We start from the raw sequence: 17667 nt of genomic DNA, 5'->3' as shown, positions 1-17667 counted from the left end.
CAAAACTAAATGAAGTAAGCCAGTGAGGACACATGTATTTCAAAACTTACTTCCCAGCTGTACTGCTATTAGAAGACTAGATTGGCTCCTTAGGAATACTGCATTTTGATGTGGCTGCATTTTGGCTTAGCCATTCATCTCTGAAATAGGTGCAAGGCTACTCACAGAGAGGCTAAGCAGAAGCTAAGTGTAAGGATCTTTTCACTCCAAAGCACAGCTGAATATTCCTGGTGGCATTATATGTAGGTTCATGTATATCCTGAGTTAGAAGGGACCCACAAAGATCATCAAGTTAAACTGGCTGCATGCAGGACCACTTCCAAAATCAACCCTATGTCTAAGAGCATTGTCTAAACACTTCTTGAACTCCAGCAGGCCTGGTGCTGTGGCCACTTCCCGCATACTTTAAGACGACACATCCAAACAGATCCTAAAGACAGCCCGTATCTGAATCCTATTCCACCTCTGATGCCAATGGATCAAAATGCTCAGCCACATACCTCATGGAAACTTACCTGAATTCTATGGAGTTAGAATTTTTAGATTAAATTTACGGATTACCAGATTGCCAGAAAGCTCCCAAAGAATCCAATGCATATTTGTCTCTGTCTGAAGAGATGAGAAAGCAAAGGATGATCTGTGAAAATCACTGTTATTGTTCTCTAAGATAGTTATGACCCAACTGCTTGCTTGCAACTATACAACTCTGGACAGTGTGCCTACGTATCCTCAAATAAAAATTCTCTGGAGAAACACCACTTACATCAATGTTGCAACCTACCAAATGTGCTAGTGTCATAACCCAACTCAAAAGCAGCACTATATGACACAAGTACACTGTTGAATCTTTGTACAGTCTTCACATACAAGTTATGTTCATTTTTCTATGTTCGCTTAAGAACTGAAGATTAACACAAATAAAAAGTCCTTTCTGTGATGTGGGCCAAAGCAGATTTTAATTGGACAGCACACCTTTTCTGCCCTGCCCAGGCAATCTGAAGAAGTTTCAACATTTGCTTAAACAAATTTTCACCTGAAAATTCCCATTTAAAGGTTCCCAGTTTATGTTTGCTGATTTCAGGTTAATAAAGAGAACGGCATCTGGATAAAACATAATAGAGCGCTTTGTAAAGTGAAGCTCCTAATCTGATTTAACAGCTTAATTTCCAACTCCACGGATGTATTTCCAGTCAGTGGCCTTGCTGAGAAGTGTGCCCCCCTAAGCATCTTGAGATATGTTTGTTGTCATAAACGCATTAATAGCACTGATGCAAAGAGCCCAGAAGCACTCTGATAACAACGTGACCCATGAAATAAAGCAGATTTTAAAACCATCAAGACAATGCATTTTTCTCATTTATTCAAATCTTCTGCAGGAAGTAAACACTGAAAGATTTAAAAAAACTTCACACTGCAGTATGTACAGTTTTGTGACATCACATGAGGAAATTAATTTCTAATAAAAAAATGAGACCAGTTAGATAAATTACTGAAAACACATCACAATAAAATTGGTTGTGGTAAAATCCCAAATTCTTATGTATGACAATGAAAATCAATATTCCTTTGTTTTACAGCAACGGAATAGTCCCGGTACAATACCTCAGTTACTCAGAATGGAATCCTGAACTTACATGACTGATTACAGTTGTATGAGTACTTCATGTTTTAAAAGTAGGTTTGCGTTTATTTTTTTTTTTTCCCCAGACCCTTTTGATTTGAAGCACATTCTTTCACAAAGCTAAAATACCACAGCAGAAGTCATGTCCAGAAGTGGAATACTGTTGTGTTTTGAACTGACCTGACTTGTTAAGACATTTTTGCCAACGCACAGATGCACAGGGTCCCCCATGCACTTTTCATGCAGCAGGTAATCACAACTTTAAATAAAAGTATTTTTCTATACATTCTTCCAGACTTGCAACTGTATACATACATGCAAAAGTTTTTAAACCTATGTGATCATATTTACACTTATACATGGAATATACATAACAAAAAAGATTAAAAGGTTTTGTTTTTTTCTTTTTCCTTTGCATTAGAACAATACAAAATATGTATTTTTCATTAAGGAAACCACTATTTACATCACCTTTTAAAAACCAATTTCAACATATTATAGGTGTAACAAGTCAATCTATTTACATTATATATAAATATATATAATATATACTTACCAGCTTACTCCTCTGTAAGATGTGGCAGAGAACAAACTGGTAATATCATGTCACTGACGTCAATGAGAGCTGTAATACTTTCACCAACATTTAACAGGGTAAATTTAAACCACTCATTTCTTTCCTTTAAAAAGATTCGTAAATTAAAAATTTAAAAACATTACTAAGAGCAAATGGCTAAGAAAAGTGAAAGTTATGGCTGAATTCCCTTTTGATCTTACAATGGTTATGAACTTCTCAAACTGCGCTGACAGGTTAAGTGGTATCAGTGCAGAAGCCCTCTAGCAACACAGCTCTGATTCTGTGATCGTGTGTCACCTTCCTGTCATTTCCTCACGTTTGGCAGCGGAGATGTTGGAAATCTGGTTCTCTCGGTCCCTTGCACTTCCCTCTGGAAACAAAAGGCATAACTGCATGGCAATCACAAGTCAAACCCCAAATCTGCCCAGCCTGAGTGCTACACTAACACAGCGGATGAAGCGGCCTGTAGGTCCAACCTCGAGCAAGGCACGGGGCACTTGGCAACCCAGCTGCTGCCGCTGCAGCTGTTCTGAGTTACAGAATGTTAAAGTTGACTCTGGTACAAGTCCCAAGGGGATGCAGCTACAACTTTAAGTAGCGTGCACATTCCTAACTCGCTTCGTCACTGCTCCATGAGGTGGAGGCAGCTTTACCCCAGCAGTCTCATCCATTTCCAGATGCAGTGTCATCTCCTCCCTTACCCGATGGTGAGCTTACGTGGCTGCACCTAACAGTCCTGCACCTACACAGCTGCTGCTGCCTGTCTCTGACACAGTCCTGATCCTCTTCAAACCCACAGTCTGAAGACCTAGCTGAAATATCACCCTCCTGAGCTAGCACACACCTATCTTTGAAGGCTCCACTCTCCCAGGCTGAGGGAGCATTTTGGGGACAGCTGAAACGCGTATCCTAGCAGTAAATATCTACTGAACCAAGGAGATTGGTGTTGCTGAGGTCACCGAGCATTACGCAGCGGATGTCCTTGGTTTCTCACTCATCCCACAGGGACTGGGGGAAATCAAGGATCTTTTGAGTTGCCTGGAAAAATGGTCAAACCTGACTGATCGTTCTGCTGGTGCAGCAAAGCCAACTCCCATATCTCCCTTTTTTGGTGGAACAACTGAGAGGGAAAACTCCCCAAGCACGACAATGAGGACGCCTTTTAACTCACCCATCCCATGCTGTAAGATAAAAAATGATGGAAAAGTCTTCAGTCCTCAGGTTGAAAGGCTGTAAGTGTGGATGGGGCAGATTTTGAAAAAGAACTCTCTTCCCTAGGGAGCAGTAACATCAGTGGCACTGGAGAATTGAACATAAAAGACTGTTGCCCTCTTAGCAGCTAAATGGAGAGCAGCATTAAGTTAGCAGGCCCTTTCCTCTCAAGGGCCTCATCTTTATGCTGTACACTGCTTTCAGATTGTAATGTCCACAACAGGCAAGATTCTTTTACGAACTTCGTGACCTGAAATTAAATTCCTGTGTTTTATAATTTACTGACATCTGTGAGAATTGCAGTACCCTTCCATTAACTCCATTTAAAAGAAAGCTAAATCATTAACTGGTCAAACTTAACATTTTAACTTAAATGTTTTATAAAACTTTAAAAACTAAATGTCCAAAAGTATATATTACAACAATAGACTACCATAGAATAAATACATAGGTAAGCACGCTCCTAGACTCCAACGTTACTTTTCATTATGGTTAGTTAGGCTTTTTCTTCTACTTTTCATCAGAACTTCGTTTTACAGAACACATTCATCCATTCACGTCCACTGAAGCCGCATTTTTCTGAGGAGCCCTTCAAGTAAATTATAGCCCTGTATTTACTCTGGGGATCATCTATTATTCTCTATTGTATATATTTCCTAGCTATTTACATGTTGTTTCAAGAAAAATAATCAATTAAGACTTTAAGAGACATTTAACGGCTGGAACAAACACCATCTTTTTCAAAATATTTCTGTTGGGTTGACTCATACAAAAAGAATTCATTTCTACTGTCAATGCAAAATATACTTTTATCTCGTTAATGATTACTCTAGGAGACATTTGAATAGTCATCGGGCCACTTATAAATGCAAATATTAAAGACAAAATTTATTTCTATATTATACTTCAGACAATGACATTTAGAATGATATTAGATTTGCGTGAAGGTTTTAAAATATAAATCTTCTTTCTACAGCCCATTAATATATTACGCTTCACCCAAATAACATAAAAATATATCTTTAAGTTGCTCTGTTACTTCTCATATAAACCAGGGGGAATGTTTTATACTGGATACTGCCAAACATTTGTGTTCCCTAAGAGAAGGTACCCACAGGAGGCCTCACAGAATTGTGGTGCATTTTCCAGCTGGCAGACAGAAGTCCCTTTTAGCAGAGACTGCAATACAAAGAAGGGACCCCAGGCAGTGGGCAGAGGAGAAGGGGACAACTGCTTGCTCTCTCTGCCTAAGTAAGCCAGAAGGCTTGGGAAAGGGTCTCTGCAACAAAAGCAGAAAGGAAAAGAGCAAAACGTCCTATCACTCATCTCTGCAAACATGAGCTGAAAAGAAGAAACAGCAGTTTTGTCATGTCATCAGCTCTCCTTGGTGAAAATGGTCAATATTAAAACACAAGTGTGGCTTTCATTATCTGTGCAAACCAACTGCTAAGCTGTTTTCTGATAACACAGGGAATTAGAAATGATATTGAAAGCTACAGAGAACATTTTTTTCAGGGGAGTAAAAAGTTCAGCCAAACTATTAATGTGCATAATTTAGAGGAGCCAGATTTTGTCCTCTTCCTCTCCCATGAGTAGTAAGGGCTCCAAATGGAGTTAACACTGATAGCGTTAATAGTGCTGCTTGGCACTTCCCCAGTCAGCAATTCTTCTAAGGTGTCTCAGCTTTGACCACAATTTTCAGTTACTCCCATCTCAGACTGGTATTGCCAGATGTTACAAATCACAGCACACGTGGGGATTGAGGAAAAGGGCAGAGGAGGATTTCTGAGACATATCCCACTATCCATTACAAAACATGACAAAACCACAATTTTATCCTCAGTGCAACCTGAAAAATTATTCTGAAACCAGATTTTCTGCAGAGAAAAGGCAGTGCATTGAACCATGCATCAGCAGTTCAGAGAGTAATAAATATTGGCAGAATATGGATTCTCTCCCCTAGTCATAGGAAGAGGCCAACACGTTTTTAATGAAAAATTCTATTCTGTACTCGAGTGGAAGTCTGATGTGCTGCTTGAGCACAGCTGGCATTCTCTTGTGCAGGAAGCAACAATCTGACTATCTGGCTCACAAACTATCCACCATTTTCCTCACCAAATCTATGTGCTATGCTTGATGAAACACAGTACTCCAAGAGGCATCTTGACTTTCCCTTTTCAAGGAGGGAAGTGACAGGAATGTACCGACAGAAGACTGATCTGATACTTGCACGATATACGAAAATTTGCTTTTTACACAAAAACCTAGAACAAACCCTTAATTGTAGCTAGTAACTCATAACAATGGCTAAGGATTCTGAGGAAGGCCTTTGTCAAAAGCAGGGCGAGGAAGAAAAACAGATTTTACACCACTATTCTGTCAGGACCATAAACAAGATTTAAAAATAACAATACAAACTTTGGAAGCACTAAAAATTACATTTCAGTGCAATTCAATTATTAACACTGACATGGGTTTTTCCAACGCGATGAATTAATACCTTGGACGGACTGCTCCATTTCTTTTAAAGTTATTCATAAAATTTCACAAAGCATATTAAACATTCCAAGAAAAGTACACTGTCTCTATGCTCAGGCTTCCAAAAAAATAAGGATTATTTTACAGGAAAGGGAGGAAACGCAGCATTACCACCACCTAGGCTGTACTCTTACACTTTATGTTATACCAAAGACTTGCAAATCCAAGTAAGACTCTGATCAAAGAGTACTCATAACTGAATTTGATGCATACAGAAATGTCTTGTACAAATTACAACCTTTCTAATTTCCTCGTGACAATCTATAGTAAAGCAAATTTTATCTACATGTATTTTAAATAACATCACCATAAAAATAAAAAGTTTATCAAATGAAAACGTGTTTCAGTTAGACCATGCTTTTCTAAAATCATGCTCAATTTGTACAGTAGTCAAGTTCATACTCTTTTTTTTTAATGTTCTTTTTTTTTTCTCCTTTCTTTTTTTTTTTTTTTTTTTAAACAAAGACTCAAAACCACAGATTGTAAACTCCTTGATGAGGCTCTAGTTTATTCTGGCTCTTTTTTGATTGTTAGCACTTTTTCCAGAAGTCCATGCACTTCTCCATTCACACCATGTTGATGAGAGGTCTTACTTCCCATGTGGTTGCTGTAAGAGCTTCTCAAGTTACTAAAAGGAGTTTTAAGCTCTCCATCAGATGCCATCTCCTCTTTGATTGTAACACGAGTCGAACTATCAGTAAATGATGGTTCGTTCCAAATTTCTTTGTCATGTGCTTCTTGGCTAATAGAGTTGCCGCCTTTCTGTAACATGTAGTACAAGATCGGATTGGTTTTGGTCAGTCTCGGAGAGTCTTTTTCATAATCATTCTTGTCCATACCTGTGATCACCCATCTAATGGGACCTTTCTCACTGGGCATGGGACACACACTGAACTGGTCAGGTTCAAGTCTCCCCAAATGTTCAGGGAAGGGGGAACTGGCAGGACTTTTTACCGGATACTGAAATGTTCTGTGATCTACACAATTGCTCTGTTGCACAGGACTTCCCATTAACGCATTTACTGAAGAAATGCTGAATTCGGGTTTATTAATTGTTGCATTGCTTTTGTTTCCTTTTTTCTTGCCCTCAGTTAGTAAGTTATTCCTATGTTGTGACAGGTCTCTCTCACAGTTTTCTGAGAGAAGCAGCTGTTTCAACACATTAAAGCCTTTACTATCTCTAGACCAACTCCTATTATCACTTTCATTATTTGAACCATGACTTACAGCATATTTAAATTCTGAATCACTTCTGCCGAATTTCAGTTCTTGCTGGTTTAGCAAAGGCCCATACAGTGCCTCTGTAGGAGAAACATGATTGTTTGCAGCATGAGACACATTAGTTTTCATCTTTTTTAACGGACTTTCCAAAGGCTCAGCGTGAAGTTTCCTTTTCTTCGGTACTGTGCAAAGATTCTTTGATTCCAGGTGTGTCAGGTCACTGTTTTGGTGACTTCTGTCCAGCTCATCTGCAGGGTAACTATCTTGATTCTGTGTCAGCAATCTACTTAGCAAGCCATTTTTGGAAAAAGAAAAATCTTGAGGTGAAAGAGGCTCAGACTTCATCTCCTCAGATGCTGGAGAAGCAGCTGTGTTTCTCTGTTGCGAATGAACAAATCCTTGAAATTTGTTACCCCTGCACTCTCTTATTTGTTGTGCATTTGAATTATAAGGGACATTTGATTCTTCAGATGGTTCAGTTTTTATTTTCACTGTCAATATTTGCTCATTCAAAGCCTTATCTCTCTGTTCCTGAGAACTTTCATCTCTTAAAAGCACCCTCTCTTTCTTTTCATTTTTACCTTTATTGGGAGTTCCCAGAAGCAGCTGAAGGACAGTACGCCTTTCAAGGAGATTTTCTATTTCCGAGCCTGGAAGTCCTTGTTCAGTGGGTACAGGCTGACAACTTAATATTTTGTTATTTTCTTCGTGTGTACTTAATTTGTTTGTAAGCAGAGGGCTGTTCAATCTATCAATCAAGCCTACAGGTTTATCTGTGTTCCCCACTAGCAGATGTTTGCCAGATCTTTGTTCTTCACTTGACATGGAAGTCTGCATACCACACTGAGCAAGATTCTGCAACAGTTTGCTGGCACTGAAAGCCGAAGAGTTTTGTGGACTGTCATTTCTGCTCAGCTTAGCTCCTTGAATTTCTTTGCTTTTTGAAAGATCTATCAAATGTTTAGATGCAGGATTCACCAGCCTGTCTGGCTGGATGCTGCAGGCATACGGTGGTGAGCTACGTTTGATGGCTAACGATTGGTGAGAGAGATTTATAGGAGAGTCTGCTTTTGTAGAAGCAAGCAAAGGCGGAGTGTTTAGTGGAGTCATTCGATTTGCATTGGGACTGTCAGTAACAGGAGTCCTTTTACCAGTCTGTACAGTGAATTTTGCCACATCAGCAGCACTGTGTGGTCCCTGAGGCTCATTACTTTTGTCTACTTTTTCTTCGCTCTTATGCCCAAGTAACAGCTGAAGTAGCGTTACTTTCTGATGGGGGTTCAGCTTAGAAGCCTTCGGAGTGTCTTTGTCTTCCTTGTTCTCCGGACACGAAACTTTCGGATCCCAGCTATGAAGCAAGGACTGAGTCAGGTTGTCCAGTGATGCAGGTGGACCTGCGTCTGGTTTGTCTGTCCTCTGTTTAAAAGATAAGTCTATAGGAAGACAGTTAGAATGGGAGCTATCGTCATCACTGCTGTCATCTGTAAAACTAGGATTGTTGTCTGAATACTCATCAATAGTTGTTGGTGTGCTGCTCTCTTCAAAAATGCTGGCTCTCTCACTCTGTTCGTGCCCTTTTAACTGTTTGGTGGTATTCTGGCTTTTCAGGAGATGTAAGAGCAAACTGTTGCTGGGAGATGTTTTTACATTATTCCTTTCCAAGTTATTTTTGAATCCCACATTTTTGGGTGGTGAATGTGTGACTCCCACTGAACTCTGAAATGTTGCCATATTGCTTTTGCTAGATACCATTTTGGTTGATGATCCGGCTTGACCATTGAGATGGCTTGTCATTCCTTTTGCTAAACTGAACTGGCCAATATCTTTTTGAGCACTTTCTTGTAATCTGGCCATAGCTGCAAGTCTCTCACTTGCTATTTGATTTGCATTTTGTGCTTTTAAAGCATGTTCCCTGGAGTACTGCTGCAAGTGAGCTTCACTTGAAAGGAGTAAAGCTAGTTGGCTGCATGCTACGCTGGGCTTCGGTGAAGCAGCAGGACTAGATCGCTTCTCTACCATGCTTGCCACAGCTTGTAATCTTGCAGCACATGACAGTGGTTCATTTATTACTTTAGGTCCACTCTGCACTGCATGAGGAGATTCTATAAACCTCTCTTTGGGCAGGTTCTTTGTTATATCAGGCAGGCTGTTGTCCAACTTCTGATCCTTTGCTTTGCTCTTCTTCAGTAGAGTCTTCAGGTGACTGGATGCAACACCATAGCACCGTAAATCCTTCTCCACCTGTAAAGAATCATGGCTAAGGGAATAGCCTTGCTCCTTAAGGCTCTGTCTAATCTGCTGTGACAGAGCAACACTCTGAAGCCTAGAGCTGAATGACTGAAGCAAAGAGGCAAGTAATGTGCTATCCTGTTTGCCTTTAGGCACATTTTCAACCATGCCAGCTAACAAAGCTTCCTTTTTTCCATCTAAATCCACAACGGAATCAGACAACCGCCTTCTCTTTGCTGCATTCCAATCTTCAGAAGACTGCAACAGCCTTGCTTTTTTGAGGTGCAACATGCCAGATCCCTGATATGTACTTGTGTTAAGAACTGGACCATTACTTTGACAGCTGGGAAATATATTTCCAGAAATCTTGAAGTTTTGATCCTCTCCACTATGCCCAGTAGACTTTTTGTCAACTGTAGTACCTGAGCCTCCTGCTGCTTGATGCATTAGTAATCCCTCTAGGTAAGTTAGAACAACAGAATCCTGGTGCATCTCAGAGCCAAGCTCTTCTCCATGAGTCATGTTCAATAAAAGTATCCAAAAGGGCTCTGTTTCTATTCACTTCAAAGAGTAGTTTGCTGCAGCTGAATTGAGATGCAGAGTTAATAAATAATAGATAGATGTCTACAGCGTTTTCTCACAAACTTTCAGAAACAACACAGTCACATTCCAGGCAGGTTTCTTCCAGTGTATCTTGTTTGATAAACCAGATTTTCAATCATGTCCCTGTGTTGATATATAGAATATTTACGATATTTACGAAGGATGTCTAGGAAGAACGCTCAAAACACACTTCTAAGGTAGGAAAGTTCCATCATGTATTTGCTTTCTTCAGCTTTCTCCAGGAAGCTAGTTTGATTTCCATCTTTTTCCATCTCCATCAAGCAATAGAATACCTAAGTGGAAAAAAAACAAAACAAAAAAAAAAAAAAACAGTGGTCAAGAAAAAGAATTAGGGTAAGATCTAAATAAACTGAGATTTTTTTTCCACATACTGTTCTAAAGAGATTCAAGATGTATAAGCAATAATCACACTCCAGAAGAAATAATTGAGTAATGCAATGAGTCTGTGGCACCTAATTTGAAGAACTCTAAAAATGATTCTGAGACAGAAAGCATTAGGTAAAATCTAAGCTAAAGTGAACTATTCTAAGTGTAGCTACAAGAACTGATCATTAAATTCCTCTGTTCTACAGCTCAAAATAAGAACTAGCAACCATGAAAGAAAAATCAAAATGCTGCTCAGAAAAGTTTACACTGGATTCTACCTCACAGTTTCATCAATATTTTTATGTTAGCATGCGAATACACAAGGCATGAACAATACCACAGTGAAAGAAATATAATGGGAAAAATATATATACCTAAGAGTCAGTGTTCAGGTTCATGTTGAATTTCTTTTCAAATACCAGAATAAGCTGCAGCACATATGAGCACATTTCTGATCTTCCAACTCCTAACTACCATTAAGTAATTAGAAGACTCAAGCAATAAGAGTGGAGAAAAAGGTGATTATTAACATGTTCCTGGTAAATCTTCTTTGAAAGATATTTACTTTTACGCTCTTTCCATGTATTCATTGTAAACTGGTGAAAAAGCAGGCCTTCTTTGAAGTCTTTTTGTTTTCAAAGTCATTCATGTAGAACATCTCTACTCAATACTTACCTGGATGAGGCAGCATGCTATAAAATGTAGATTTAAAAAACACAATGGTTCTTACGCTTAGATGTATCTCTTAGTTTTACACTGGTCAACGGTAGCATGAACAGTTCACACAGTTAACACAGTTCAGTACTGAGATCATTATACCACATATGCCTCCTTCTTTTCTCTTTCAGTTCCACATAGCATTAATATTCAACATGAACACAGCTAAGTGCCTTTCAACATACCTAGCTCTGCAATTTTCTTTCACAGACTAAAAGCATATTTAAACTTGTAAATACAAGTTTTCAGAAGGATATACAAAGGTGAAAGCCATGCATCCTTAATGTGAATGAATGCTTTATGATTGATTTCACAGAGGCTTTTTTTTTTTTTTTAATTCAAAAGCTACAGGCAACTAGAAGTTAGAAAAATATCAGATCTGAGAAAAGTATGGAATTAGAACAACAGCCACACAGCCATAATGCTAATACCTTATAGACGTTCCTGTACAAATACATTCTTAGTAGACTTCAAGTCATTTAAAGAAGTTCCACAAACTATTCAAAACAAACAAGTAAACAAAAACAAAAAACAAAAACCCACAGAACTAAAACAACAGCAACACACTGTAGTGTAAATGAGTATACCCATGTATCTCAACAATGAACTGAAAGTTGGTAGCTCATTCTTGGGAATCAGTATTTCTCTCACAAATTGCCTATGATCTCACTGTTTCTTCAACATTCTCTGTGTCTGTGCATTGACTTTTGCAAAGGTTCAAATAAAATAAACAGCAAGTCCTTTAAAAAAAAAAATACATAGCTCATACACAATGCTTCTCATGAATATGTCAACCATCCAGAAAGTGCCGTGTCTATACAGCTAAGTTTATTTTCTTAAATATTTGGAAATATACTTTATCCAGAAAATAAAGTTCTCCAGCTTTCAAAACCAAACAGTTTATCTGCAGATACATTTTCACATTTCAAAAGGCAATTAAGCTCACAGCATGTTTTTATACAGGAGCAAGTAGCACTTGATACCCTCCTTTGTGCTTAAGAAAATAAAACTGCATTTTTTCACTATCATACACTGCAGCTACCTTAAAGCATACCTTAAAGCTGAAGCCCCAAGCCAGTGCACTCTGTGTTAAGCTGGTATTTGGGAAGACATCACTATAAAATTAATCTTTAAAATTACAATGCATTTATGTGAATTCCTTAGGTGCTCAAAAAGATTATTGCAAGAGGTGACACTTGTAGCCAGTACAGTTTATGTGCAGGTACTCTAAACAGCGGCTTGCCACTTTTATCTTCTTTTTTTGGTTTGTTTGTTTGCTTGCATGTTTGAAATTCCTCAAGGGCAAAGAAATATTCATAATTTTACTGAAGTCTACCAATGCAAGGGAGCTTTCATTGAAGAGAATGAAATCTGAAAGGCATATAACATGAGGAAAAGGACATCACAGACCCTTCTAAAGAAGCTGCACTGATTTAGTATCACAGTGGCTATCACAGCATTAAAAAATCCTGCCGGACCTGATGTGCAACATGCAAATATGAAGTCACCTGTCAAGAATAGAAATCACATTTAAAAAAAAAAATTCTCTAAACCCATACTTTATTTGTGACAAAAAGCCTGGTAGTAAATTAACCTATTTGAAAACAGTCTCACAACTACGCATTTCTTGCAAGTTTTGAATCTGGTATGCTTATCTTCCACTCTCTGGTCTGATGTGTGGTCATACGGAATCAGAACCAGCTTTGGGAATTAATGTTTAGCTGGACAAAATCACTCAGTAACATAATCATTCAGTAACCCTTTCAAAACATATTGACTAAACCAAAGAATTTCTCTGAAAGTGTGCAATAAATATGATTCCAGAAATCATCTGAAATGAGGAAATAAAAATAAAATGTTAAAAAAAGAAGGAAGAGAAGGGGGATCTTATGTATCTAATGTCTCTGAATCTCTAGAATTATATTTCACTATAGTGAAAGAAATGATAAATTAAATTTGATATGCTTTCTTGACCAGGCAATGACTGTGCATGAACCACTTTTTGTTGTTTCAACTCTTTCTTCACAAATTCTCGTATTCTACAAATAAAAGGCTTGTTTTGCAGAGGCTATTTTCAGAACCAACACAACCACACACCGATCACAGCTCATTAAGTCATGTTTACCTAGACAGAACTAAAGCAGCAGCACGACTCACAACACAAATGCTGTAACCTGGGGAGACACTCCGAAAGTGGAGCATACCATGGGAAATCAGTCCTACAGCCTTTTAAAAAGTGCCCAGGGAGAATCTGTAGGCAGAGTGAGGAAGATAAGAGAATATTACAACACGCACTGAACTGTAGAAATCATGGATGTCCAGAATATTAATTTTACTTTTGCAGTTATCAAGAGTTCTTCTTTGTTTGCAAACTACGGATATACTTGGTAGTTGCAAAGATTTCAGTGGCAAGATAACAAAATACTCTGAGATCCTTTAGTTAACATGAAGTATTACTGCCACAAAAGATAAATAGGAGAACAAACCCTTCTAGGTTAAAACAACAACATCTGAACCAATAGCTTTTTGCTGACATGCACACACACACACACATGTATATACACACACATAGTTTACGTATAGTATATTGCTAAATCGCTGCTCTATATCAGAAGTCTCTTGAGATGAATGCAGCAGCTGAGACCTCTTCACAGATTTGATTCAGGCTGTCAAGAATTTTGAAGGTTGCCCTTCCGAATTTTTTTTAAAGACAAAAGAGAAAACGTAATCTGATGATAGAGCACAACTGAGCAACACATGAATTCTTCCAGAGAATCTGTGAATCAACACGCCTTTTCTTAACAATAAATTAATGGAGATCAAACTCTTCCCTATGACTGTGGGATGTCACTTTGAGAAAACAAAAGCAACTCTTAAGTTTTTTCAATTAATGAATGCCTCCGCTGCAAAACTTACCTGGAAATGCTAAAACAGCCATTCTGCAATTAACCAATAGACACTGAGTTGTTACCATTTAATAAATTAAAAACAGGTAATGATTTACATTATCACCTATAAACATGTTTAACTGGTATCTCTGGCTAGTACTTCTCCTTTCTAAATCTCCCACCACAGCTCACAGCCTACCTATTCTCATATTCCCAAAGCAGCTACAGCCCACCATGTCAAGTGGTGTTTCAGACGATCATTTTCATCACTGTTCATTTGAGGAATCTAGGGAATACAGTAGCAGCTTGTGATCCTGGGGTCTTGGTTACTTGCTGTGCTTCAGGCAGGCCGAATGACTTCTGGTTTTACTTTACTATATCGTATTTTCAAAGATGGTGTAAAATAATAGATGCAAACATCAAAAATACAACAGGGGATAAATATATTAAAGACTTTAAGTTGCTTAACAGCTTCAGTAACAGCACTGAGCGAGCACCTAAAACAGGATTTCAAACGATTCTGTGTTCTTACAAGCTGTCTGTAGTGAGATGCTGCAGAGCAGAATGAAATTAAGTTCTACACAAAGATTCCTACATGAGTGAAGAATGGAAATTGCAGCAGAATTTTTCAGTAGACTGAATACAAGTGTAGAAAGGAAAAATAGCTGTCCCACAATTATTTATTTTGTTCTGAGCTCCGTTCCTTGGACTTCAGCAGACAGGAAGGATGTATTCAGAGTGGTGGTACAAGCACTTCTGTTGACTTTTTGCTAAGGTTACAAGCAGTGAAAAAGGCACCGAATGCATACAGCAGCACAAACGTGGAGGTACTTCAAAGGCAATTAAGCATGTACTTTAAGAGAAGCCAGTATTAAGTGTTTTGCTAAATCCCTGCTTTACTTCTGAACTCTACTGAGATGAATGGAGCAGCTGAGACCTCTTCACAGATTTTATTTAGTCTGTAAAGGCATTCTGAAGATTTCCTTTCCCTTTTATTTAAAAAAAAAAAAAAGAAGAAAAAAGAAAAGTGCAAAAATAATTAGATTACAGAGCAAAATTCAGCAACAGGTGAATATTCCACAGTTGCACACTAGAGAATTTATGAATCAACATGCCTTTTTTTTTTTTAGTAATAAATTCATGAAAACCAAACACTTTCCCTATGATCCCAGGATATCACTACGAGAAAGGAAACACCGACTCCTTCCCAACAGCTTGGCATACTGTTTACTTGTTGATGGGGCCTACTTACTCCAAGAGATTTTAAACATGGAAAAGATACCCTGCTGCTTTTAAAAAGCTGAATCGGGAGAGGGCACACTGGGGATCACATTGCAGTTTGAAAGGTTGTTGCCAGACTTTTCCAGGGACTCCAAGGCACTGCAGAAGTGGAGCCCCAGCAGCCAGAACCAGGACACTCCTCACCATGCTGCCACAGTCCTGCAGAATCACCACTCACCCTTTAAAATGACAGGGCAGGAGAACCTTTTCATAGATTCATAAAATCGTTTGAGTTAGAAGGGACCCTTAAGGGCTATCTAGTCCAAATCCTGCAATAAATAGAGACACCTAGGGCTAGATCAGGTTGCTCAGAACCCTGTCCAGCCTGACCTTGGATGTCTCCAGGAATAGGGCACCCACCACCTCTCGGGGCATCCTGTTCCACTGTCTCATCACCCTTATCTGTAAATGTTCCTTCTTTATACCAACTTAAATCTCCCCTCTTTTAGTTTGAAATAATTTCTCCATGTCCTGTCACAACAGATCCAGTCCTTTCTTATATCCATCTTCAGATACTGAAAGGCCACTTTCAGGACCCCCTGCAGCCTTCTATTCCCTAGGCTGAACAACCCCAGCTCTCTGTCTGCCCTTGTAGGAGAGGTGTGCCGTCCCTTGGATCATTTTTGTAGCCTTCCTCTGAACACGTTCCAACAGATCTATGCCTCTCTCATATCAACTACTCAGAGACTTCACTGTGGACACAGTACTCCAGGTGAAGTCTCACCAGCACAGAGTAGACTGACAGAATCACCTCTCTCAATCTGCTGGCTATGCTTCTTTTCCCTGGTGCTAAGTTAGGCTCTGTACTGCCAAAAGCAATCCTGACCTTACTTTCCGGCGTTAGCAGAAGTTTTAAGGTTTGAATTGAAAGGAAGAAAGCTACATCAGGCCAGACAAAGCCTTCAGATGATTTCAGCTGCTTAAACAGTCAGGTTTTGGTAAGTTGTGCAGAAGATTGATCCCCTAAAAGTTGACACAATAACCTGAAGGGATGCAAAGAGACACAATTTTATTAATGCACATGCGAGGAGAGATGCAGAAGCTGGAACATGTCAAATTAAGAGGCAAAGTATCTTCACATGGGAGACCAAAAGCCCTAGCAATGTTGGCTACCCCATAGCTTACAGACACCCATGTCACTTTTGATTACACCGATAATCGAGTATTTTATGTAAATTTCAGTTAATTCCTTTGCAGAGACTCACACACATATACTTCTTATCACTGAAATAAAAAGAAGTGCTCCTTCAGTAGTATTTGTAAGCGTGATGCAAAGGGTACCTTTGAGTTCATTTCTTGATCAGGACCTGCTTTCCTCCAAAAACACATTGCTCTAATAAGAGCAATATCAATTTCTAAATATCACTTGTGAAGGAAGTGAATATTCAGCATCTAGGACTGCCTCTGAAGCTGTTTCTCAACAAATACCAAGGATATCAAAAGCAAACAGGCTCAACAAATTTATCATTTATTTTAAAAAAAATATACTAATAGGTACAGTGGAGTGGACAGAGGATGCATCTTCCCAATCTTCATATATTGCTTACTTCATAATTATTTACATAATTAAAAGAAATCTAACATCCAGACTTCTATTTCACCACCTTCCCCTAACAAACGATTTTGCTCTTAACAGTGTCAGTTCCCCAAGAATGCAACTTGATTAATATAAAGTGATTAATATACAGTGACTTCAGGACAATCATGGTTTTACCTTACGATTATTGCATGTAGATACCTTCAACACATATCAGATGTGTAGAAATGTTAACTGACAGTGCAACCATGGGGGACCAAGTGTCTCATGGCTAGCTATGAATGAGCTACTTTTTTTTTTTTTTTTTAAATTTTCTGCAGAATAGGTTTCAACTAAAGTAAAAAAAAGCCCACACAGTAATTCCATAGTAAGATATGGGATCACACTCACATAATATTCAATTATATATGCAGAAGGGCTGCTCCAAAAGTGATGCCTCCAATTTCATTATTATATGTGGTCCATGATGTCAGAGGTAGATAGCGGTGGTATGGTGATAGAGACTCAACCTTCCTGACAATATTCCACTACATTTTATTGTCACGCAACAGATGGGAGGTGATGCATTTCAGCAGTGGTGATAGCAGTGTAAAAGACAAGCCACGTTCTGGCTGGCCATGGACAGCTGACACAGTATAATCAGCTCACTCACACAAATAAGTGCATTACAAGCAGGGAACTGCATACAAAGCTGAATATGGGATTCAATGCATTGAAAACAATGGTGGCAATGTTGGAATACCATTAACTTTGCACACATCGGGTCTCACAGTTTCTCACAGAGAAACAGAAGACACCATATGAAAGTTTGTTAGGACCTACTGAACCAACACAAGGTTGAAGATGACAGTTTCAC

General features: G+C 38.7%; 1 protein-coding gene across 8 annotated transcripts in view; it reads right to left on the bottom strand.

Annotated features, from left to right (window-relative positions):
* Positions 1-1340: 1340 nt before the first annotated feature.
* NRIP1 (nuclear receptor interacting protein 1) overlaps positions 1341-17667 on the bottom strand; it is a 69513-nt gene continuing 53186 nt past the window's right edge. For all 8 annotated transcript variants that reach the window (XM_042867434.1, XM_042867435.1, XM_042867431.1 and 5 more), the window contains one exon: positions 1341-10294. In XM_042867434.1, coding sequence (XP_042723368.1) covers positions 6456-9920 — 3465 coding nt within the window. In that variant the 5' untranslated portion in view covers positions 9921-10294 and the 3' untranslated portion in view covers positions 1341-6455. The remainder of the gene's footprint in view (positions 10295-17667) is intronic.

Source organism: Lagopus leucura, unplaced genomic scaffold (assembly GCF_019238085.1).
Source record: "Lagopus leucura isolate 7727_CA_CO unplaced genomic scaffold, USGS_WTPT01 Super-Scaffold_100001, whole genome shotgun sequence".
NCBI classification, from domain to species: Eukaryota; Metazoa; Chordata; class Aves; order Galliformes; family Phasianidae; genus Lagopus; species Lagopus leucura.
This window is presented reverse-complemented; position numbering and strand designations above follow the sequence as displayed.